Source organism: Cotesia typhae, unplaced genomic scaffold, assembly GCF_013202065.1.
Source record: "Cotesia typhae breed Kobodo isofemale line unplaced genomic scaffold, CoteBio_Ctyphae scaffold_58, whole genome shotgun sequence".
NCBI lineage: Eukaryota > Metazoa > Arthropoda > Insecta > Hymenoptera > Braconidae > Cotesia > Cotesia typhae.
In genome coordinates, this window is record NW_027423778.1 from 890007 (window position 1) to 911484 (window position 21478).

At 37.2% G+C, this 21478-nt stretch overlaps 2 protein-coding genes across 2 annotated transcripts in view; both read right to left on the reverse strand.

The window, feature by feature from the left end:
- Nucleotides 1-21478, reverse strand: part of LOC141537118 (dystrophin) — a 264817-nt gene that overhangs the window by 187398 nt on the left and 55941 nt on the right. Inside the window, exon 2 of the mRNA XM_074257959.1 lies at nt 5525-5782. Within this exon, the coding sequence (XP_074114060.1) occupies nt 5525-5781 (257 nt within the window). The 5' untranslated portion in view covers nt 5782. The remainder of the gene's footprint in view (nt 1-5524; nt 5783-21478) is intronic.
- Nucleotides 20516-21478, reverse strand: part of LOC141537087 (uncharacterized) — a 57575-nt gene continuing 56612 nt past the window's right edge. Inside the window, exon 3 of the mRNA XM_074257920.1 lies at nt 20516-20763. Coding sequence (XP_074114021.1) covers nt 20516-20763 — 248 coding nt within the window. The remainder of the gene's footprint in view (nt 20764-21478) is intronic.

The following is a 21478-nucleotide window of genomic DNA, read 5'->3' on the forward strand; positions in this document are numbered from 1 at the left end:
TTAATAAAGATTCAGTTGTTTTTGATTACTATAAATTTTGGCTAACATTCTGTTTACCTTTTTTTTGTTCTCCTGGACTCCGGCGAGCAATAAATCTGAGCAAAAGGGGACAGTCAATTGGGAGAGGCCAAATTCTTTACTCAAAGGAAAATAATAAATTCTTTTGCTGTGTTTTACAAATCCCTCGTTACAAAATACATAAAGATCATGCTCAATCTAAGTGCGAAAAAATTCTTAACTAGATAACTTCAATTTTTCATGGTTAATTGCATTTTTTTTCTTGGGTTTTTCATTTTTTTTTTTTTTTTATTTTTTTCAAATTTAGACGGCTCACCGAGCTAATTAACATTTAGATGAAGTAAATTGAAATACATGAAAATCATACTTGATCCAGGTCCACAAGAATTTTTTTACTGCTATGCTTGCAATTTTTTGCCATTTTTGGGGTTGATTACATTGTGCTCAAAAATGGAGGGTGACCGGGCCAGATGGACTTGAAATTTGGATTCAGTCGGTCGATACATATGTCGGTAGGTAGGTCTGATCCTAAGTACACACTACTTTTTTTTGTGTGCCGGTGTAATTTTAGGATCATTAAAAAACGAAAGAAATTTAGAAAAAAAACTTCATAGCTATCAATAAATGTAATTCTCTCCTAAATAAATGTTTGTTAAATAATGTTAAAAAATATGTATTAAAATTTAGTAAATTTAATTATTGACAGTTAAAAATTCTTCTATCAGTGTAGTAACTGCAGTTTAGTTTTTTACTGAGACGAATCAATCAGCACGGACAAGGATAAAAAAAATAATGTGATAAGATTTCTGCTGGTATTTTAACAGTTCACAACACAACAACTCAGGTGTTTTTTTTTTTTTTTTATCTTATTACAATTAAAATAAAATAAATACTTTCACGTGTACTTGCTTCCAATTTCAGGGATAATAGCTTTTCGTAACGCCGAAAGCAATCATTGCGAACGCTTCAGTCGATTTAATTTCCCCTACCATGGAGTCACTCAGAGCGAATACAGACATACGAACATTATCGTCTTAACAATTATAATAGCTTCCTTGATTCTCAAAACGTCAAGATATGATGAAAAATCAATCTTCAAAAATCGCGATCAAAACAGCTCCTTGATTTTTGGAAAATATCGGTTTCCATAGTAGGAAGTTAAGAATTAGAAAATAGCCTGTAAGAAATTGTTCAATTATTTCTTTTTCTTCTACACTAGTCACAAAAATTAAGGGATATAAAAAAAATTCCAAATTTTTTGGTGATTTTCAGCGAGCTGTAACTCCGAGGAAAATGATCGCACAGAAAAAAAAAAAAAAGCAAATTGTAGCTCCAAGTGTCTAGTTTTTAGATATGACCATGAAAATTTTTGTCATTGTCAGGTCTGGAGAAATCCTAAGAAAACTACTGAAAAAAATTTTTCGAAATTTTTTTCGTCTTAAAAAGGTCTACGGGCTTCAAAAAAATTTTTTTGATTGTTTCGTTTAAAAGCTCTTTTAGTAAATTTAATACCCTTTAATTTGACGTAATCAAAAGCCTGTACGATAATTTGCCGCGGAGTTATCGTCAATCAAAGCAAAAAGTTTTTTTGACTTTGGAAATCAATAACTCTGGAAATAATGACCGTGTAGGAAATCGAGGGAGGGTTTTGAAAACTACACAATATTCTCTATAAGAAAACGTAAACCGCTTTTGAAGAAAAAATTTTTTTGAATTGAAAACTCGGACTGAAAAAAGACAAAAATTCGCATAATTAAGGATATTTGGATAACTTGGTATAACTTTGGATAAAATGGATGAACGAAGGATATCGTTGGTAATTTTTAACTTCAAAGTGTCCCCTAAAATCCCTAAGAAATTCAAAGCGCTGCGATTTTTTGTTCATAGTGCCCAGAAGCTTCAAATTCTGTGTTTTCGCAAAAATCACCATTATGAGCAATTTTGTGATTTTTATTCATTTTTCCATTGAAAAAAATTTTTTTCAAAATTCTTTATTTTTCGATCAAAGAGATTGATTTTTCAAGAAATTTGAAAAAAAAAAAAAAAAATTTCAATTTTTTCGAAAATTTTTTCGAAATTTTTTTATCAAAAATTTTTTTTTAAATTTTTTTATCGTCTTCAGAATGCTTCACTATTGTAAAAAAATTAACTCAATTTTTTCTGTCCGCTACAACTGCCTTAGTTTTAAATCTCATTTTAAAAATTCAATAAAAACAAATTGATATATACCCCCGCGGAGTTCGGCTTTTCCTCACACAAAACTTGAATTTTACGTTTTCTTTTTAGCCTAAATTCCTTACGTGAATTTTATGTAAGCTTTTCTTTGATAAGCACCTTTTGATATGCCTCGTCGACATTTAGCTGCCACAGATGTGGCTCGCATTGTTACCCTCCTTCAAGAGGGCTACAGTCAGGTGGAAGTAGCAGCTTCTATGGGAGTGAGCCAGTCCGTTATCAGTCGGGCCTATGCCCGATTTAACGTGACTCAAAGTTACGATCGTCGTCCGGGTCAAGGTAGACTACGAATCACTACCGAGCGTGATGATCGAGCTATCATTCGAGATGCTCGTCGAAACCCTACTGCGCATGCCCACACAATCGCTCATCAATTTCGCAATCGTCGACAACGTCCTCCCCAACAACACATATCGGCATCGACGGTTCGAAATCGCTTTCGAGAGCAAGGACTACGCGCTAGACGCGCAAATCACGTGCCTATGCTCATTCCACGACATCGCCGAACCCGATTGGCCTATGCTCATGATCATCACCATTGGGGTCGTAGACAGTGGACCAGTGTATTATGGACTGACGAATCTCGATTTTGTCTTCATGGCAGCGATAGACGATCTCTCGTTTGGCGCCGTCGTGGAGAACGAGATCGGGATGGTTTTACGAGACCAGTTACAGCTTTCAATGGTGGATCAGTCATGGTGTGGGGAGGCGTGTCCTTCAATACCAGAACCCCGTTGGTCATCGTTCATGGGACGTTGACTGCCGATAGGTACGTCGACGAAATTCTGGAGCCACACGTCCTGCCTATGCGCACACGCATGGGGGCAAGACGGTTCATTTTGATGCAGGATAATGCTCGTCCTCACACTGCAGTTCGTACGCGAACTTTTCTCCGCGCCAACAACGTAACAACGCTTAATCATCCAGCGATGAGTCCTGATTTGAACCCAATTGAGCATGTTTGGGACATGCTTGGGCGTCGATTGCGGCGAGACTATCCGCAACTGCACAATCTTCATCAGTTGACTCAAGCGTTGTTACGTTGTTGGCAAGGAATTTCGCAACGTGATATTCGACGATGCATCAACATGCAAGAGCGTTTACGAGCTGTGATTCGGAACAGAGGTGGCAATACACGGTTCTGAGCAGTTACTGCCGTGCGTACAGAGGTCATTCGGCAGCTGCAAACAGACAAACACGCAGACAAAGACACACACACACACACACACACACACACACACACACACACACACACACACACACACACACACACACACACACACACACACACACACACACACACGAACACGTGTGTGAGAAGCGTAAATCCGACCGAACAACCTCCACGTGGTACGCTTTGGGTAACGCTAATGCCGGCGGTAAAACAACAGTCGAAAAAATTGAGAAAATTTCGAAAAAATTTTCGAAAAAATTGAAATTTTTTTTTCAAATTTCTTGAAAAATCAATCTCTTTGATCGAAAAATAAAGAATTTTGAAAAAAAAATTTTTTTCAATGGAAAAATGAATAAAAATCACAAAATTGCTCATAATGGTGATTTTTGCGAAAACACAGAATTTGAAGCTTCTGGGCACTATGAACAAAAAATCGCAGCGCTTTGAATTTCTTAGGGATTTTAGGGGACACTTTGAAGTTAAAAATTACCAACGATATCCTTCGTTCATCCATTTTATCCAAAGTTATACCAAGTTATCCAAATATCCTTAATTATGCGAATTTTTGTCTTTTTTTCAGTCCGAGTTTTCAATTCAAAAAAATTTTTTCTTCAAAAGCGGTTTATGTTTTCTTATAGAGAATATTGTGTAGTTTTCAAAACCCTCCCTCGATTTCCTATACGGTCATTATTTCCAGAGTTATTGATTTCCAAAGTCAAAAAAACTTTTTGCTTTGATTGACGATAACTCCGCGGCAAATTATCGTACAGGCTTTTCGATTACGTCAAATTAAAGGGTATTAAATTTACTAAAAGAGCTTTTAAACGAAACAATCAAAAAAATTTTTTGAAGCCCGTAGACCTTTTTAAGACGAAAAAAAATTTCGAAAAATTTTTTTCAGTAGTTTTCTTAGGATTTCTCCAGACCTGACAATGACAAAAAATTATCATGGTCATATCTAAAAACTAGACACTTGGAGCTACAATTTGCTTTTTTTTTTTTTCTGTGCGATCATTTTCCTCGGAGTTACAGCTCGCTGAAAATCACCAAAAAATTTGGAATTTTTTTTATATCCCTTAATTTTTGTGACTAGTGTATAAATCAATTATAGATTTTTTAACTTTCAGCCAAAAAAATTGAAAATTGAAAAAAATTGAGAATTTATTGGTTTCGCCTCATCTTCGAATATCGAGTTTTCATCAGATCTTGACGTTTTGAGGTCCTAAAAAGCTACTCTGACTATTCCTACGGTGATGTCACAATGTCTGTAAGTATGTATATATGTGGATCTCTCATAACGTTTGAACAGCGCATCCGATTGAATCGCAATGACCGGCGTTCCAAAGAGTTCCATTGTCCTCAGATTTCGAAATTTTTTTTTTTTTAATAACTATTAAATGGCTTTACCGATCGATTCAAAAAACTAATTAGCTCTTGACTTAAAAATACTACGGCGATCGTCACCAGCCTGGTCAAAATCGCTTGATTCGTAGGTGAGATATCGTTGTCAAAATAAATTGAGAAATATGTTTTTTTCAGATTTTCTATGAAATTTTTCGTCTGATCAGTTCGCATTTCAAGATTCGTTAAAGAGTTAGGAAAATTGCGTTACATTCCGTGAACCGCGAAAGAATTAGTTGATTGATTTAAAAGTTATTGCGACTTAAAAATTTAAAAAATAGTGTTCTATGAAACATCTATCAGACTTTTAAGCTCGAAGAGCTCCAAACTATCGATCAGCTATCTATTTGAACTTGGAGAGCTCCAAATAATACAACAACTATATTTTTGAGATCGAAGAGCTCAAAAACAAAATAGTGAAATGTTAAGCGCTTAGGTATGGAGTTAGCGGGTAGTTGCAGAGACGATCATTAGGGTTAATCGTATTCCTAATTTCTTATTTTTAATCAATCGGCTTTATATGTCGTTCATTTGTAGATTTTTAGAAGTTTTAACTTTGAGTTAAAGCTCAAAATTGTACAAAATCTAGTTACGATTTCCCTTCAGTTAACTCTGAATAATTCATCGTCATCGTCACAGTTTTAATGGAATAAAAGTTGTATACGTTAAAAAATAGATATGAAAGAATTTCCAAACCTTTTGTTTAAATCTTCGAACGTTACTAAGAAATTGCTCGACGAAATGATGGTTGTAGAAGATAATAGAGTTGATAGACTGTGAGCATTATCCATCTGATTTTGAAAGAAATTTATGTTGTCTTCGATTTTTTGGAGCTTCTCCAAAATTCCACTCATAACTTCTGTCTCTGTAGGATATGGCCAACTCTGCTGTATTTTTTCTACCGAAGACAATTCAGTAGAAAGTTCTTCGATAATTTTTTGAAAATCGATCATTCTGCAAAAAGATTATGTTCTATTGCATAAGTATGCATTATAGCTATATTACGACTTCGTTTTGCAAGATTGAAAAAATGCATATGGTTCAAATTTTTTGTCACGGAAATTTAAATCTGGATTTCTGTGGCATCTTCTCCCGGGTTGGCTGCTGATTTAAAGCGCCGCCAAGGTCTGCCACATACTGGATGCCAGAACAGCTTACCCCAGTACATAAAAATATTATTTTACATCATTAATTAATGAAGCTATTTTTCTTGAGAATTTATGAGTGATCATGTTATATTAGTGTTATGTCCACCCCAAAATTTTTCTTTAAATTTAAATCACCCGCGCAGATGGAAGACTTCTCCATGCGCGAAAGCCACAATAAAATATAAGCTACGCGACTGCTGGTTGACTAGCGGGGACTTCTGCAATCTCAGCACCGCGAGTATTTAAAAAGGCGATCAACAGCCAACGCCTTGTCTTTGAGCGATTAATTCGACTTCCGCGTTTAATTGACGGACCCGTGCTTTGTAAAAGTCCCTCATCTTAATTTGCGCTGCACTTAAGACGAGTCCAGACTTGGTTCAACCGGCAGGCCACGTATTGGTCTTTGAGCAAGTAATTCGACTTCCGCGTTTACTTGACGGGCCCGTGCCTTGTAAAAATCACTTATCTTAATTTGCACTGCACTTAAGACGAGTTCAGATTCGGTTCAACCAGCAGGCCACGTATTAGTTATTAGTTTTAAAAATCTAGAGAACCGGAATCTCAAAGTTCTAATTTGCTCTGCACTTAGGCGAGAATCCGGGCAGTAAGTTTAAATAAAATATCTCTAAAAGCTAAATTTGCGCACTTTACCCTACGAGGGACTGGAGGACGTTAGCTCATTAAAATGACTAAAATCCACTAAATTAAATTCCTAAAAAATCAAATTGTGAAAGTGTAAGTTTTAATTTTGATAAAAATAAATCTGAATAAAAGTGAAATCAGTTTTCAACAAATTCATTTCACAAAATAAGAAGCCCGTAATATAAGCAGCCCAATTCTATCCTAATGCATCCGCTGCAAGGACCAATCACAGGGCCCAAGTCAGGAAAAGGCGCTAACAGCAGCCCCAGAATCACGGATCCAGTAACAACTAAAATTCCTGCAGAGAGTAAGTACATCTATTCTCATAAAAAATCCGTCAGTCTCAAACGAAGGCGTGGTAAGTTCGTATCTCGAAAACGTCCCACATAAATAATTAAAACAACGGAATTAAAACCTCCGTTGCGTATTCTTTAAACTGTTAGTCCAAACCTCCACCGTTTACGCTACCGCTCTAAAAACGCCCTTGGACATAACATAAAGAACACTGGTGGCAGCGGTGGGATTCGAACCCGAAATTATTTAACTTTTGTTTGAGAAAAACTTATAATCTCTAAATATTTTCTTTTCTATTTTTATTTTCAATTTAAATTCCACTGTCTAAATAAATTCAAGTCTAACTGTGTTCAATTTTGAAATTTTAAAACTTTTCCTTATATTTTTTTTATTCATCACTTTTGTCTTATTCCCAAATTTTAAATTGTTCTTTAAATTTTACATAGACCAATAACTCCTGAAATTTTATAAAATTTGTTTTTCTTAATATTTCTATTTTTATTCAAAGAAGTTATTGAATATTTAACTATATCATTGATATTATTTTCATCAAGTAGTCTAAAATTACAATAAAGAATTCGCTTACGTTTCTTTATTCGAGGTGCGGCTTGCCTTGTACGGACTTGCACCAACATTCTTGGTCAGCAGAAATTATTTGCATTTAGAAATATTTTAATTTCGCTGATTTTGCAAAAAAAAAAAAATTTATTTTAATTCGGTATTGAGAAATAAAGAAAGATTTTTTTTTGCTAACTAAGCAATACTAACATTAAATTTTATTTATTTCGAAATTTTGAAAATTTTTATCCCTTACATTTACACTACATTTTACGAGAAGGGTGCTGCGAATCTAGCACCTTCTCTGACAAAACTCTCACAGAAGTTTCCTAGTTCTAGAAAGGTGCTTTAATTAGCACTTTCTTTTACGAAAGAAGCTCTCACAAAACTCTTGGGAAGGGTGCTTTAAATTTAGCACCTTCTCTAGATTACACACTCACAAGGGTATAAAACAAATTTTTATATTTGTATACTTGTAATATTAACCCATATTCATTATAAGAAAACTATAATCCCCTATCATCAATTGATAAAATTATAATTTCGCGATCCAAAATTTTCGAACAATTTTAATATTTTGGGTTAAAATCGACAAAATTTCTTCCCGGAATTCGAGAAAAGTCAATGGGAAAGAGTAGACGGTCGGGCTATCGATACCATCTGAAAAAGATATTCCGATTTCGTTAACGGCAGAATATACCACCGCCCTCTTATTGAAACTAAATATTGGGAAGAAGATACGGCACCCACGAATAAGGTAGTCGACAATAAGGCTAGCGGTCCGAAAATTCTAGAAAACGTTAAGGCAATCCCGGAAATTTACGAAAAAATACTAAAATTTAGACAAACCCAAAACCCTATTAAAACTCATCTAAACCCATCTACACGACCAACTCTAAATCCCCATTGCAAATAGATTCATCCGAAAATCTAAACCTTATTCTTTCTACCTTTAATATCTTTCCGAATTATACATATTAATTCCCTTTCAACTCCTGCTCGACCTTCCTAAACCATTCCCCGCTAATTAAGAAAAATTAAATCTAACCTCGAATAGCCAGTCGAACACGTGACTTACTTGACTAAATCAGTTAAAATTCTCGTGGCTTGATTAAAGGCATTTAAATCGTCTCTCATTTCAACGTAAAATTGTTTACTACAAATTCAACTATCAACTCTTCCTTACTTACACTACCGTACTCGTCACTCGGTAACCATACACCGCAATAACTAATCTCTCTTTCGGGTTATTGTACTCTACAGCTGTTGACCTACTTACCTAGTGACCGAATAAAAATACATCGCGATTTAAATTAAATAAAATCGAAATTTTTCTTTTCCTTTTTTTCTCTTGAACAAAAACCTCCATTGTAACCCTTCTTTAAATACCTCTCTTACACAGAATTGCTAAGTTTAAGACGATTTAATCATACAATAATCGTAGGACCCATACAACACGTGGCAGAAAAATCTAGCTGCTGCGGCCCCAAAAGAATCTGAAAATATCGAAGATTTCTCTTTTCGGTTAAGCGAAATGGTCGGGCGTATCGAACTTAATGCTCCCGAAGATGATAGGGCTGTAGTAAAACGAACTTTCAAAAAGACAGCGGCCACTACTTTCTACGAATACTTACCAGACTTTTTACGATGCCTATGTAAAATGAGAAGAGCCGAAACATTAGACGACATGTACAAGGCCATTGAAAATGACGCATACAGCAGACCAGACCGTAGACGCGCAATGAGAGACGACGGAGTCATATCAGGTGAATCTCTACCGCCCTCCATAGAATTTCACAGACGAACCGGACAAGACGGTAACAGACACTATCCACAGATGCCGAGATCTTCTCGTGACTATGACGACCGAGGTAATTATCGCGAATCGCCTCGCACTTTATTATACCACGAATATAGACAAGTCCCAGAGACATTCACTCATAGAGCAGTACATCCGACGGACTACTATGAAGACCCATATCCTGACACTTATGAAGAAAACTACTACAGTCCGAATTATCAGAGGGAACAACAGATTTTAGGTTCCACTTTCACATTCGGAACCGAACGAAACTCCCAATATCCACCTAGAAATCAAAATTACTATCAACCTAGAACTTTTCAAAATTTTAATCAAAATCGTTATCATCCTGGAGTAAATAGTCCCACTAAAAGAGCGGTTCGCTTCGAAGACGACGAAGATTCCGAAGAAGCCAAATTACGACATAAAAGGGACCCTTCGGTAGTCTGTAATTGTCCTTTTGCCCTAACGGAGAACGACGAGACGCCTACGACCCTTTAAACGGGACGGGCGCTCGTCAACAGGAGGCAATGGCGAGTATGCCCGTCCCGTCTCCGATTACACCTTCGAGGAACCCCAACAGCTATCATCAGTATCAAAGGGGTCCATATCGGGGCTTTCAAAATCAATACCCCCGACCAATCCTCCAAAACTCCCAGAGGCCAGACCTAGAACACCATCCAGAAACGAACGAAACGATAACTCAACCGAGATTGGAACAACGAACCGACCCGAACAACGTAAAACCACTACTTGCTCAGCAGAACCCGCCATTGATGACGGCAGGAGAGTTACGAGCCCAGGGAAGGACAAACCAAAATGTCTAACGACCGGGAAAGGCCCCACGGTCCACATACGAAGCCCAGCATTTCGTAATGGAGGGGTAAACGCACTCCTGGACACCGGCTCCGACCTCAATTTACTCTGCATCGAAGAACTATGCGACGAGGTCCTCTGTAACATCGAAAATACAGGAGTAGTAGGAGGCATCGCTACTAGCTCAATGCCCATAACCGGTTCAATAAACTTAAAAATATTCGGAACAAAAATTACTTTCCATCTCGTACCGGAACCACCCGGAGGTTATAAGGCCATACTCGGAAATGAATTCTTTATTCGAGAACGCGTAACTATCTCATTTTACTGGAACACCTTAGTAATGAAAAATAAACCAATACAACCTATCCCTATAATTAACCCAAGAAAGTTCCCAGAGCAAAAAGTCCTCGCTCTAGGAACTGGGCCAAAAATATACGTGTCGTGTAACTCACTCCTAGGCAATTATCAGCGCTTCCTCATGGATACCGGGGGGGATGTATGCCTCATCAATGCATCCGCTTTAAAACCCGAAATAATTATCGACACCGGAAAAGCTAGGAGATTCCGAGGACTCAGTGATAGCACTTTCGAAACTCTAGGAACAACCACCTTAAAAATCCTCAATATTGACGTAGAATTTCAAGTTTGTTTAGAAGATTTACCATTCCCTGGAGTGGGAATTTTAGGAAACAACTTTTTCGAAGCTGAAAGGGCGGAAGTTTCTTATGATAACCAAACCCTAGTTTTATTATCTTGCCCTTCGAAACCGACACCCTTTAGCCTCGCAGTAAAACCTTCTTCCAGCTACACTTTGCCACCTCGGATGAGAGTATCAATATCAGTACCGATCCAAGAGTTTGAAAAAGACGAGGGATACCTCCCCCGAATGAACCTTCCGAAAGGGATACTCGGAGGAGAAGCTGTTGTCAAGGTAAACAACGGGTACGCCATGTGCATGGTCATCAACCTCAATTCAAACCCAGTAGATATAGATATAGGACCTCAAACACTCGAAGAATTCGAATTCGATAACCCTAGTTCAGAGGGAGATGAATCCGATGACCCTTCCATAAAAAACTCCAACCGTGTAATAGATAAACAAGAACGTATTAAGATCTTACTCCAGAAAATACCTCTAGATCACCTCAATCAGGAAGAAAAAGAACAAGTTCAGAATCTCATTAAAAATAATCACGACGTATTTCACCTCCCCGGAGATAAATTAGGTCGTTCCAAGAATTTCACCTGCCGGATAGAAACCACCACCAACGAACCGGTGAGAATAAAACAATATCGATTTCCCCCAGAACATCGGGAAGAAATCGCCAGGCAGGTCGAAAATCTTGAAAAACAAGGAATAATCCGAAAATCTAACTCTCCGTACAACTCACCCTTGTGGATTGTACCAAAAAAATCAAATGACCCCTCTATAAAAAAATATAGAATGGTTATTGACTTTAGGCAATTAAATAAAATTACAAGAGGGGATGCCTACCCTTTACCCCTAATTATCGATATATTAGACCAATTAGGCGACGCCAACTACTTCAGCGTGTTTGATCTCGCCATGGGTTTCCACCAAATCCCAATGCACCTCGCAGACGCACCAAAAACGGCGTTCTCTACCCCAGACGGGCAATGGGAATATCGTTGCATGCCTTTTGGACTAGAATGCGCTCCATCTATCTTCCAACGAATGATGGACTCTACCTTAAGCGGATTAAAAGGGACAGAATTGTTTATTTATATCGATGATTTAGTCAGCTATGGAAAAACCCTACAAGAACATGGGGTGAGAGTTCAAAGATTATTCAATAGACTGAGAGAAGCTGGTGTCACCCTTCAACCCGAAAAATGTAAATTTCTCTGCCCAGAAGTAGATTATCTAGGTCACGTAATAACGAAAGAAGGCGTAAAACCAGATCCGAAAAAGATTTCATCACTTAAAAATGCCTCGAGACCTAGAAATCATACAGAAGCCAGAAAATTTATGGGACTTGCAAATTACTACCGAAGATTCATACAAAACTTCGCTGAAAGGGCTAAACCTATAACGGATCTTACGCGAAAAACTAAGCCCTTCACATGGAACGAGGAAGCGCAAAAGGCATTCGACGATATCAAAAATGCCCTCTGCGTAGACTCATTCCTCAAATACCCGAATTTCAATAAACCCTTCATCCTAGCAGTCAGCGCGTCAGACTCAGGAATATCCGGAATCCTCAGTCAGCAAACGACAGAAGGGGACGATGACTTAGACAGAGACGGAGAGAAAATAGTGTCATGTGTCTCACGTGTCTTTCATGACACCGAAGCCCGATACACTGACATTGAAAAGCAATGCCTTGCAGTAGTTTACGCCATCCAACAATTTCGACCGTATCTCCAAAAACACTTTACTCTAATAACCAGTCGCCCTTGTGTCACCTGGCTAAGGGACAGCACGACGGTCACCGAAAGGCAAGCTAAATGGCGGTCTAACTTAAGTAAATACAAATTTACGGTCATAGTTCGTCACAAAATCACCGAACATTACGCAGAAGGACTCTCATACAACCTTGAAGGTCGTCCCGAGCCCTTAGAAAATGAATTAAATAATATTACCGAAAATGACTATTTAGCATTGCCCATCACGGATAATACTACGATAAAAAGGTCACACAAAATACTCTCAGACGAAGAAGCGATTCAATCGATCAAGCGCCCCTGGTCGCCCTCTCGGATCAAAAAATAGACCAAGAATCAGCAGCGCCCCAGAAGTCAGAGAAACAATCGCTTCTCGTCTTAGAAAAAGGGAAATGGGAAAAACGCGAATCTCGCCCAAAATAAATTACTTTGAAGATAGCGACCTTGATTTAACTACAGAAGATCCTAAGACAAAATCAACAACAACCGAACAAGAGGGGGACGATAATGTTTTCTTACCAGCCTCAACTCCCGGACCCTCCACGATTATCCGACCAGATACGGGACCAGAGGGGGACGACGAAGCTGAAAAGGACGACGAAGCTGAAAAGAACGAGGAAGTAGAAAAGAATAGAGAAAACACCATCCCACCAAAACAAAGACGAAAAACCATCGAGCTAATAAAAATGTTCGACGAAATCATAAAAAAACGACCCCCACCGGAAAACGCTTACAAAGAAAAAGCCCTAGAGAAAATGCTTCTAGAAGAAGCAATATTTAACTATACCCCCCAAGAATTAGCAAAAATGAAGAGAACCAGCTCCGATACTGCGAAAAATATCCGCCAATCGCTAAGTAAAATGCCTCCACTCTGGCGAAGCGAAGAAGACTCCGTAGATGATACTGCAACTGAAATTAATGTCGACGAGTTTCTTAGAGACAACAACAATGACCTCGAAGCAGAATCAAGCAGCGACATCAGCCCAGAAGATACGGAAAGAAGCGAAAATGAAATTCTCAGCGAAACGGAACACCCCGTCATCGTAGAGCCGGAACCTGCAACGTCAGCAGAAACTACTGACACAAAAAACGTCGTCAACATACAAAACAAAAATGAAAACCAAATAAATAAAAATTCTCTAACACTACAAAACTTAATTAAATCCCGATTCACTGGATATTTAAGAGACGGTCCAGAACCCCGAACCCCAATCTTCAGAAGAGTTCTCATCCCTGATGAACTAGCGGCCATGGGTATCCATTATGACCCCGCAAGCCGCCAAATCGTAGACGAACACGGCAAGGGAATACAAGAAATAATCGAACTTGAGCCGTCCAACGCAAATAACACCCTGATCGAACCAGAACGGGTAGAACAAATAAATAATTTACCACAAGGGATTAAATCAATCAATCCACCAGATAATAATAACTCGGAAAAATCCCACGAGTTGGATAAAACCCAAAATAAGTTAACAACATGCGGGAATACAACAGTGGGGGATGATGTAGGGAAACACCGATTTGGACCACCCTTCATCGCTTACGACCCTCCAACTTTCGAAGAAGCCGAAAATATTTTTGCCGAACGATGTAATCGACCAAAAATATCTTCATCCTCTAGTTCAGACGAAAGTATACCTGAAAAAGGTCCCGAGATAAAAATGAAATTTGCAATCAGCCGAGATGGGCTCACCTATGCCCGAGACCATTTATTACATTTTCTAGCAGCCGACTGCGAAATAACAAAACCCGTAGCGAAGCTGCTCCATGACTTAAGATTTATAAATGCTGACGACCTTCAGGCCTCAAAACCTACAAAAGGGGATGTATTTGTCACCAAATTAGGTCGTTGTAAAATCTTCACGGTATTTCTTAAGACAAAACATTTCGAAAAACTAGACCCAATCGACCTGATCGAAGGATTGAGAAACCTTCGACAGTCGATGCACAAACACGACATTCACTCACTCCGCTGTGCAAAACAAGGAGATGAGTTCGATGACCTTAACATCCAAGGTTATTTATCACAAGAATTAAGAGACTGCCCACTAACAATTACTTTGTGCGAAGGGAATGTCGAGGTACCAGACGAATCCCTACGAACAAAAATAATTGAAGAAAATCATAAGAGTTTAATAGGGGGCCACAAAGGTGTAGTAAAAACTTATTGGCGTATTCGCGAAAGATATTACTGGCCAGGAATGAAAGACAATATCTATAATTACATTCAAGCTTGCGAAATCTGTCAGAAAAATAAACTCACACGAATGAAGACCAAACAACCTATGTCCATCACAGATACACCCTTTGAACCTTTCGAAAAAATTAGTATAGATACGGTAGGGCCCCTACCTTCGACCCCTGACGGTAACTTACACATCCTAACGATCCAAGACAATTTTTCTAAAGCAGCTGCAGCAGTTCCTCTCCCCGATATCAGAGCAGTAACTGTCGCAGATGCCCTATTAAATCACTATATTGCCCTTTATGGGTGCCCTCGCGTAATTCTATCAGATAAGGGCACCTCATTCACGAGCAAATTAATACAACAACTAGCCAAAGCACTGAAAATCCAAAGAATAACAACTTCCTCTTATTATCCTCAATCTAACGGAGCCTTGGAGCGATCTCACCAGCCTTTAGTCGACTACCTCCGGGCTTACGTAGATAAATTCAGTAACTGGGATCGATACATCCCAATGGCTATGCTTAACTATAATACCACTGTACATACGGCTACGAAATTCACGCCATATGAAATTTTGTACGGAAGAAAAGCGCGTAGTCCAACTCAATTTCCTGACTTCAGTAAAATCGAATCATATAACGATTATCTAGCCGACCTGATTAGCCGAATTTCCGAAATTCAACGAATATCTGCGGAAAATCTAACGAAAGCTAAACACGAGTCAAAAATTCGATTTGACAAACATATACACCCCGCAAAATTTAACGTAGGAGACTTCGTGTATACGCTAAAAGAACGTAGAAAAAATAAATTAGATCATTACTATACTGGCCCATTCAAAATAATCGAAATAAACGAAATGGGAAATTTAACAATAGAAAAAGAAAACGGAAATTAATCCACCCGAATAAGGCTAAAACAGCCAGCCGCGAAAATTTCGACTAAAAAGAACTTAGATTGTTTGTTTCAGTAAATATACACATATCTAGACGCAGAAATCTACGAAAAATTTAATATGATCATTGCACCACTTCTCCTCTTGGGAATCGGATACCTGGCATGGGGAGCTGACGAGGTGAAAATAAAACCAATGGAAGCGAATCCGGGCATACTATACGACCCATTCAAAAGAATCCACCTCATCAGAGAAGAATGGCAAATCATCAGTTCAATAAACATCAAAAACCTAGTAACTCTTTACCCTTACTTAAATCAAAATATATGGGAAGCTTATGGGATATGTTCTCAAAAATTCAATCATTCATCCTGCATGTCGTACCTAAGAACCAATACACACCGCGAAATATATGCTGAAATCGAACAAGCAAAATACCGGCTTAGGCAATTCCTCGAAGATCCTCAACTCGAAGAACTACATCCACAGAATCGTACCAAAAGAGCACCGTGGTTCGGCTTCGTAGGCTCAATTGCACGAAAACTATTCGGAACCATGGACTACAGCGACAAAGAACATATCTCCGACGAACTAGACAAGTTATACCAAGACAACAGGGAACTTGTACACTTATCTCAAAATAACACCCACATTATTAAGAGTAAAATCAATGAAATACTAAAACACGAAACAAATATAACCAACAGAATCAAGAAATTAGCGAAAAGTTCAGCATCTCTGCAACAAACAACGAATAAACAAATAACTGACATGCAAAGGATTCAACTGTTCTCAATGATCGGCGATGAAAATATTCACCGAATGACTAACCGCCTAAGAACTCTTAATAATGCAGAAAAAGCCATAGAGGAAGCAGAATGGGGAAAATTGACCTATTTAACAGTGTCAGCCAAACAACTAAACCAAGCCACCGCGGACATGATCAAAAAACATCCGACCTTAAATCCGCCACAACCTCTGGACCACATGGACATCAACACGCTAGCGAAGGTGTCGAAAATAGAAACAGGAAAATCGAACGGTCACTTCCTGATAATAATAACCGTACCACTCTTCGACCAGACGCCATGGCTAGCATATGAACTAAAATCCCTTTCTAAGATTGTGAAGAATTATTGATGATTTTGCAAGTACAAAATTACATTATGGAACTATTGAATCAGTTACTATGCACGCATACGCGGAGCTACGACTAAAATTTTGTTCTAATAAAAACAAGTTCACAAATTAATTCTTATAGTATTTAAAATTGAGATAAATATTGTTTAAAAATTATTTTTTCTAGATTTTGAAAATAAATTCAATGAATATTATCAACAATTCTGTTGTCGATGTATCCTGCATCGGGAGAATAACTATAATAACTCACACAAAAATCATAGTTTTGACTTATGCCTCATAGCGTATGAACACGAGAAGAGAAATCGGGCCGCAGGGAGAGGGGTCATTCTAGCGGTAGCCCGTGGTGCTCGCACGTGTGTTGTTAAATTCAGCCATCACTATAATTTATTTTATAATACTTATATGCAGTAAATAAAGTCACGAGTAGTGTGACGGTGTTATAATTTTTTTGAATAGTGCCAAATACGCAACAAACTAATCAGTTGCCAAGGAGCCCTCGCATGAACGGTATTTTGGTGAGTGCTAGTATCGTTGGTTGTTATCCTGGTTGAGTATTGAATTTTTTTTGAAATATAGTTGTGTGAAAAATTATAATACTTCAGTGTTACTATTAGTTGAACATTTATAATAATGACTAGTTTTTACCCGCCCGCTCCTCTGGGCATTTTATAGAATTGTATTTTTATATCTAGACTTGTAATTTAATTGGAGTATTGTTTTAACCTGCAGAGATTCCAAATTCCATCGGATTGGCCTGTATCTTATATCCATGTAATTACAGAGGCATCACTGGTGCTTGGATTAATAGCACTACAGACCAGATCATGCTTTTGTATGTAGTCCACCTCGTTATCATGGCAAGCACGATATTTGATCTGAAATAAAGCTCACTGTTTTGAAGGATTATTGCTCTCGAAATTCTCTTGCTGTCGATATTGATAAAACTGAATTTGTAAGTTTTAGAATAGTCCGTCCAAGAGAGAGGACAAAACTTCTATATGGAGATAATGCAGTGGAATGGATTGACGACTACACATACCTGGGTGTACCCTTCACAGGCTCTTCACTGGGTTTGAGTGCGACTCTTGTAGCAACTCGAAAAGTTTAATTAGCCGTTAAAGTTGCTATCTCCACGCTGGCTGGCATTAGAGCTGAATCCTGGGAGGGCACGCTCAAGATATACAATGACATTGTAGCCTCTGCTGTATGCCTCTCATATTAGAGGTCTGCGATATCTTGATCGCCTCGAAAAATCCCAACTGCAATTCTTTGAGAGACATCTCCTCTTGCCTCTTGGTACTCCCAGTGCTGAGTTGAAACATGAACTAGCAAGATCAAGTGTAAAGGTCAGGGTTCTAAGTATGGCTCTTAAATGGGATTGCAAAATACTTGATATGAGTGACCACTGAATACCTAAAATTTGTTTTCTTAGACTTCTCCAGTTATCCAATAATTCTCTGACTGATCCGAAATATGACTGGGTATCACAGCTCAGACTCATGTTAGATTCTTGTATTGCAGCAACTTCCATCCACCTTCATAGAGCAACTTATCTAGTACACAGCATAGAGAAGTCAGATACCTGCAATCATGAATCTATATTCTGTTCATCTCAGACTCTCTGACCAAGACACAATCAGGACGAAATCTTTCTGTCAAGTATCAATCACTAGATAATTGGGCTCGGGTACTGCGTACTATCTAATGAAGAAACCCGCCCCATATTGCGAGAGTCCTTGCTTAAGTAAGACTAGCAAACTATCATTGTGTTAAGTTCAGTTTTACAGAATTTAATTACAATATCAACCCTCAAGTCACCTGCTCGATATGTAATACGAGAATAAGACTCTTGAGCACGTATTCTTCAAATGCCCGATATATAATTCATACAGAGAGCACTATATTATACCTCTACTGGCCCTCTCTGATCGTTCGACTAACTTTGCTGTTCAGTTATCTTTACTACTCGGCAACTTGAATATTTCTACTGCCAAATCAATTTACTTATACCTAGGCCGGTCGATGAAACCCAGAGTTTTTGCCGCGATAAATAGTTGTAAAGGGGTATTCTCACCCGGCATCACATCATTAATTAAATGTACTTTTAGTTGAAACATTTTATTTGTATTTTTTTTATCGTGCGTCACTAAATGTGATATAATTATGACTATTTAATATGGCTATTTTTTCATTAAACATATTGTTTACTAAGCTTATGTGATATTTGTACTTGTATGATGGGTAATATGCAGAGTTGCAAAATTTTTAATGCAAGAATGGTGCATTGAGTTTTAATTTTTTAATTGATAACGCATAAATATTTTAACTGAACATTAAAAATAATTATCAATTTATTTAATTTCAAGTTAGCAACTAAAAATAACAGTAATTTAATTATTTTCGAATTAGCCATTAAACGATTTCAATTCAATAATAATTGAGTTATTAAAAATAATTCAATTATTCAGAATAATTGAATTACTAAAAGTAAGTATAACTTTTTCAGATGTGTTAGAAGAATAATTCAATTTTTTTTTATTAGAAGCCTTCAATTTATATTATGAGACACTTTACTGTTGTTTTCAGAAATTGATATAAGATTCAAGAATATTCTATGTAAAGATAAACATTAATATTTTATTGTCAAAAGATACTAATGAAACTATCCTACATGAAAAGTAAATATCTAAAAAAATCTATGCTACTATAGTAGGTTTCAAAAAAAAATAAACTTTATTTCTGTTCTGTCGCTTTATTCCAGTTTTCTTGATAAATCTTCATAAAATATAGGAACTCAATTTTATTAAATTTAACAACTTTTTTTTTACAATAACAAACTTCATGAATAGTACGGACAACGTGAAAAACTGATATTATAGTTTTTTTTAAGCATTCACTTTTGATAATACTCTGGTTCTGAAATTTTGATCCGTATATTTATTAAACTTAAGTAACTTTATTATGGTCGCATAATTAAATAACCTTTCAACCGAAGCTGAGGTCGGTAAGGGTGTATTATACTTCAACAATACTTTTTTCATTAGTGGATAGTCATTTAGTATCTTACAATTTCTATTTACCGATTTTAAATAACTGGTTATTTCAACTTCAACAGCAGCTTGAATAAATGAAGTTTCAAATTTTGAAATAACATTAGATGGACGATTTTCAAAATTGTACTCATTTTTATCAGTGTTTTGTGAATTTTCCGGTGACTCATCTGTTTTCTCTTCAGTGACTGCGTCTACAAGTCAGTCATAAATATTTTTCTGAATCTTCTGTAGCATCCCAACCAACGACCGTTAAAATAAGGGAGAAAAACTGAGACCAAAGCTGCGTTTATGTCCGTATGATCAAAATTGAATAATTTTGCGAATCGTATATCAACACTTTTAATTATAGCTTGAATCAACGGTTCACATAGATTAATATGCTGATTTTTCAGCAGCTCACCAAGGTTAGCTTTAAGCGACACTAATTCTGGAAAATAAATGCTATAATGGCAATTATCAGCTTGCAATCGATCGATTGCAATTGCTAGATCTGAAAAATAATATATTCCTCGAGGTAGTCGAAATCAGATTTAGAGAATTTATGCCATAAATAGAGAATGTCTGTCTGTAGTAATTTTTCTTTAACAGTTAAAATTTGCTTGATACAATCGTAAGATGAGTTCCACCGCGTTATTATCGGTTTTTTGAAGAAAATACTAAAATGTGAACTGAAAATTCGTTTTTTTTTTTCGGTGATCGTAATAATTTCCACAAAGAAATACATTTTTTTGATAACGTTAGTATGTTTTTTTTTGTAACATTGGAGATGCTTCGATAGATTGATTGATGTCCGTTGTAGCTATAGAATTGAGCGTATGACAAGCGCATCCAGGATGTACCAGTAACATTATTTCACATTTCAAATTGAAGTTTTCGTCAACCCAGGCACAGCCTTCGTCAGAACAGTCAAAAAAAGATCCGTCATTATCATCATCATCATCATCATCATCATCATCATAATCATCATTGTATATTTCGGATGGTTCTAAAAAAAATATAGAAATAATGTTTGACATTGAAAAAAAGCTTTATTAATGTTATATTCAATTATTTTAAATTATGAGTAGACTAGTATATTATTGACGACTTAAAAATATTGAGTTTTATGAAGAAAATTATTTTAAAAAAAAGTTACATCAACAATAGCTACCGTTAAAAACTTTTAGATCTTAGATGTATTTAAATTTTTTAAAATTCCCGCTCAGAAAATCGAAGATTTTTTTAAATCGAGGAGTTATTGTTTTCACCCCGTTTTTCGAAAATCGAGTTTTCATTGGATCTTGACGTTTCGAGGTCCTAGGAAGCTTCCCTGACTACCCTCGCAAGGGTGTCACTATGCCTCTGTGTGTGTGTGTGTGTGTGTGTGTGTGTGTGTGTGTGTGTGGGTGTGTGTGTGTGTGTGTGTGTGTGTGTGTGTGTGTGTGTGTGTGTGTGTGTGTGTGTGTGTGTGTGTGTGTGTGTGTGTGTGTGTGTGTGTGTGTGTGTGTGTGTGTGTGTGTGTGTGTGTGTGTGTGTGTGTGTGTGTGTGCGGGGGGGTTAACCTCTCCTAACTTTTGAACGGCTCGACCGATTTAATCGCAGTTGGTGCCATTTGAAAGGGCTTGATTGCACTAAGGTTTTGAATATTGTGACGTCTTTTTAACGACCGGGGTCTATTTAAAATAAACGTCACTAGCGCCAACGCATTTTTGTTAATTTAA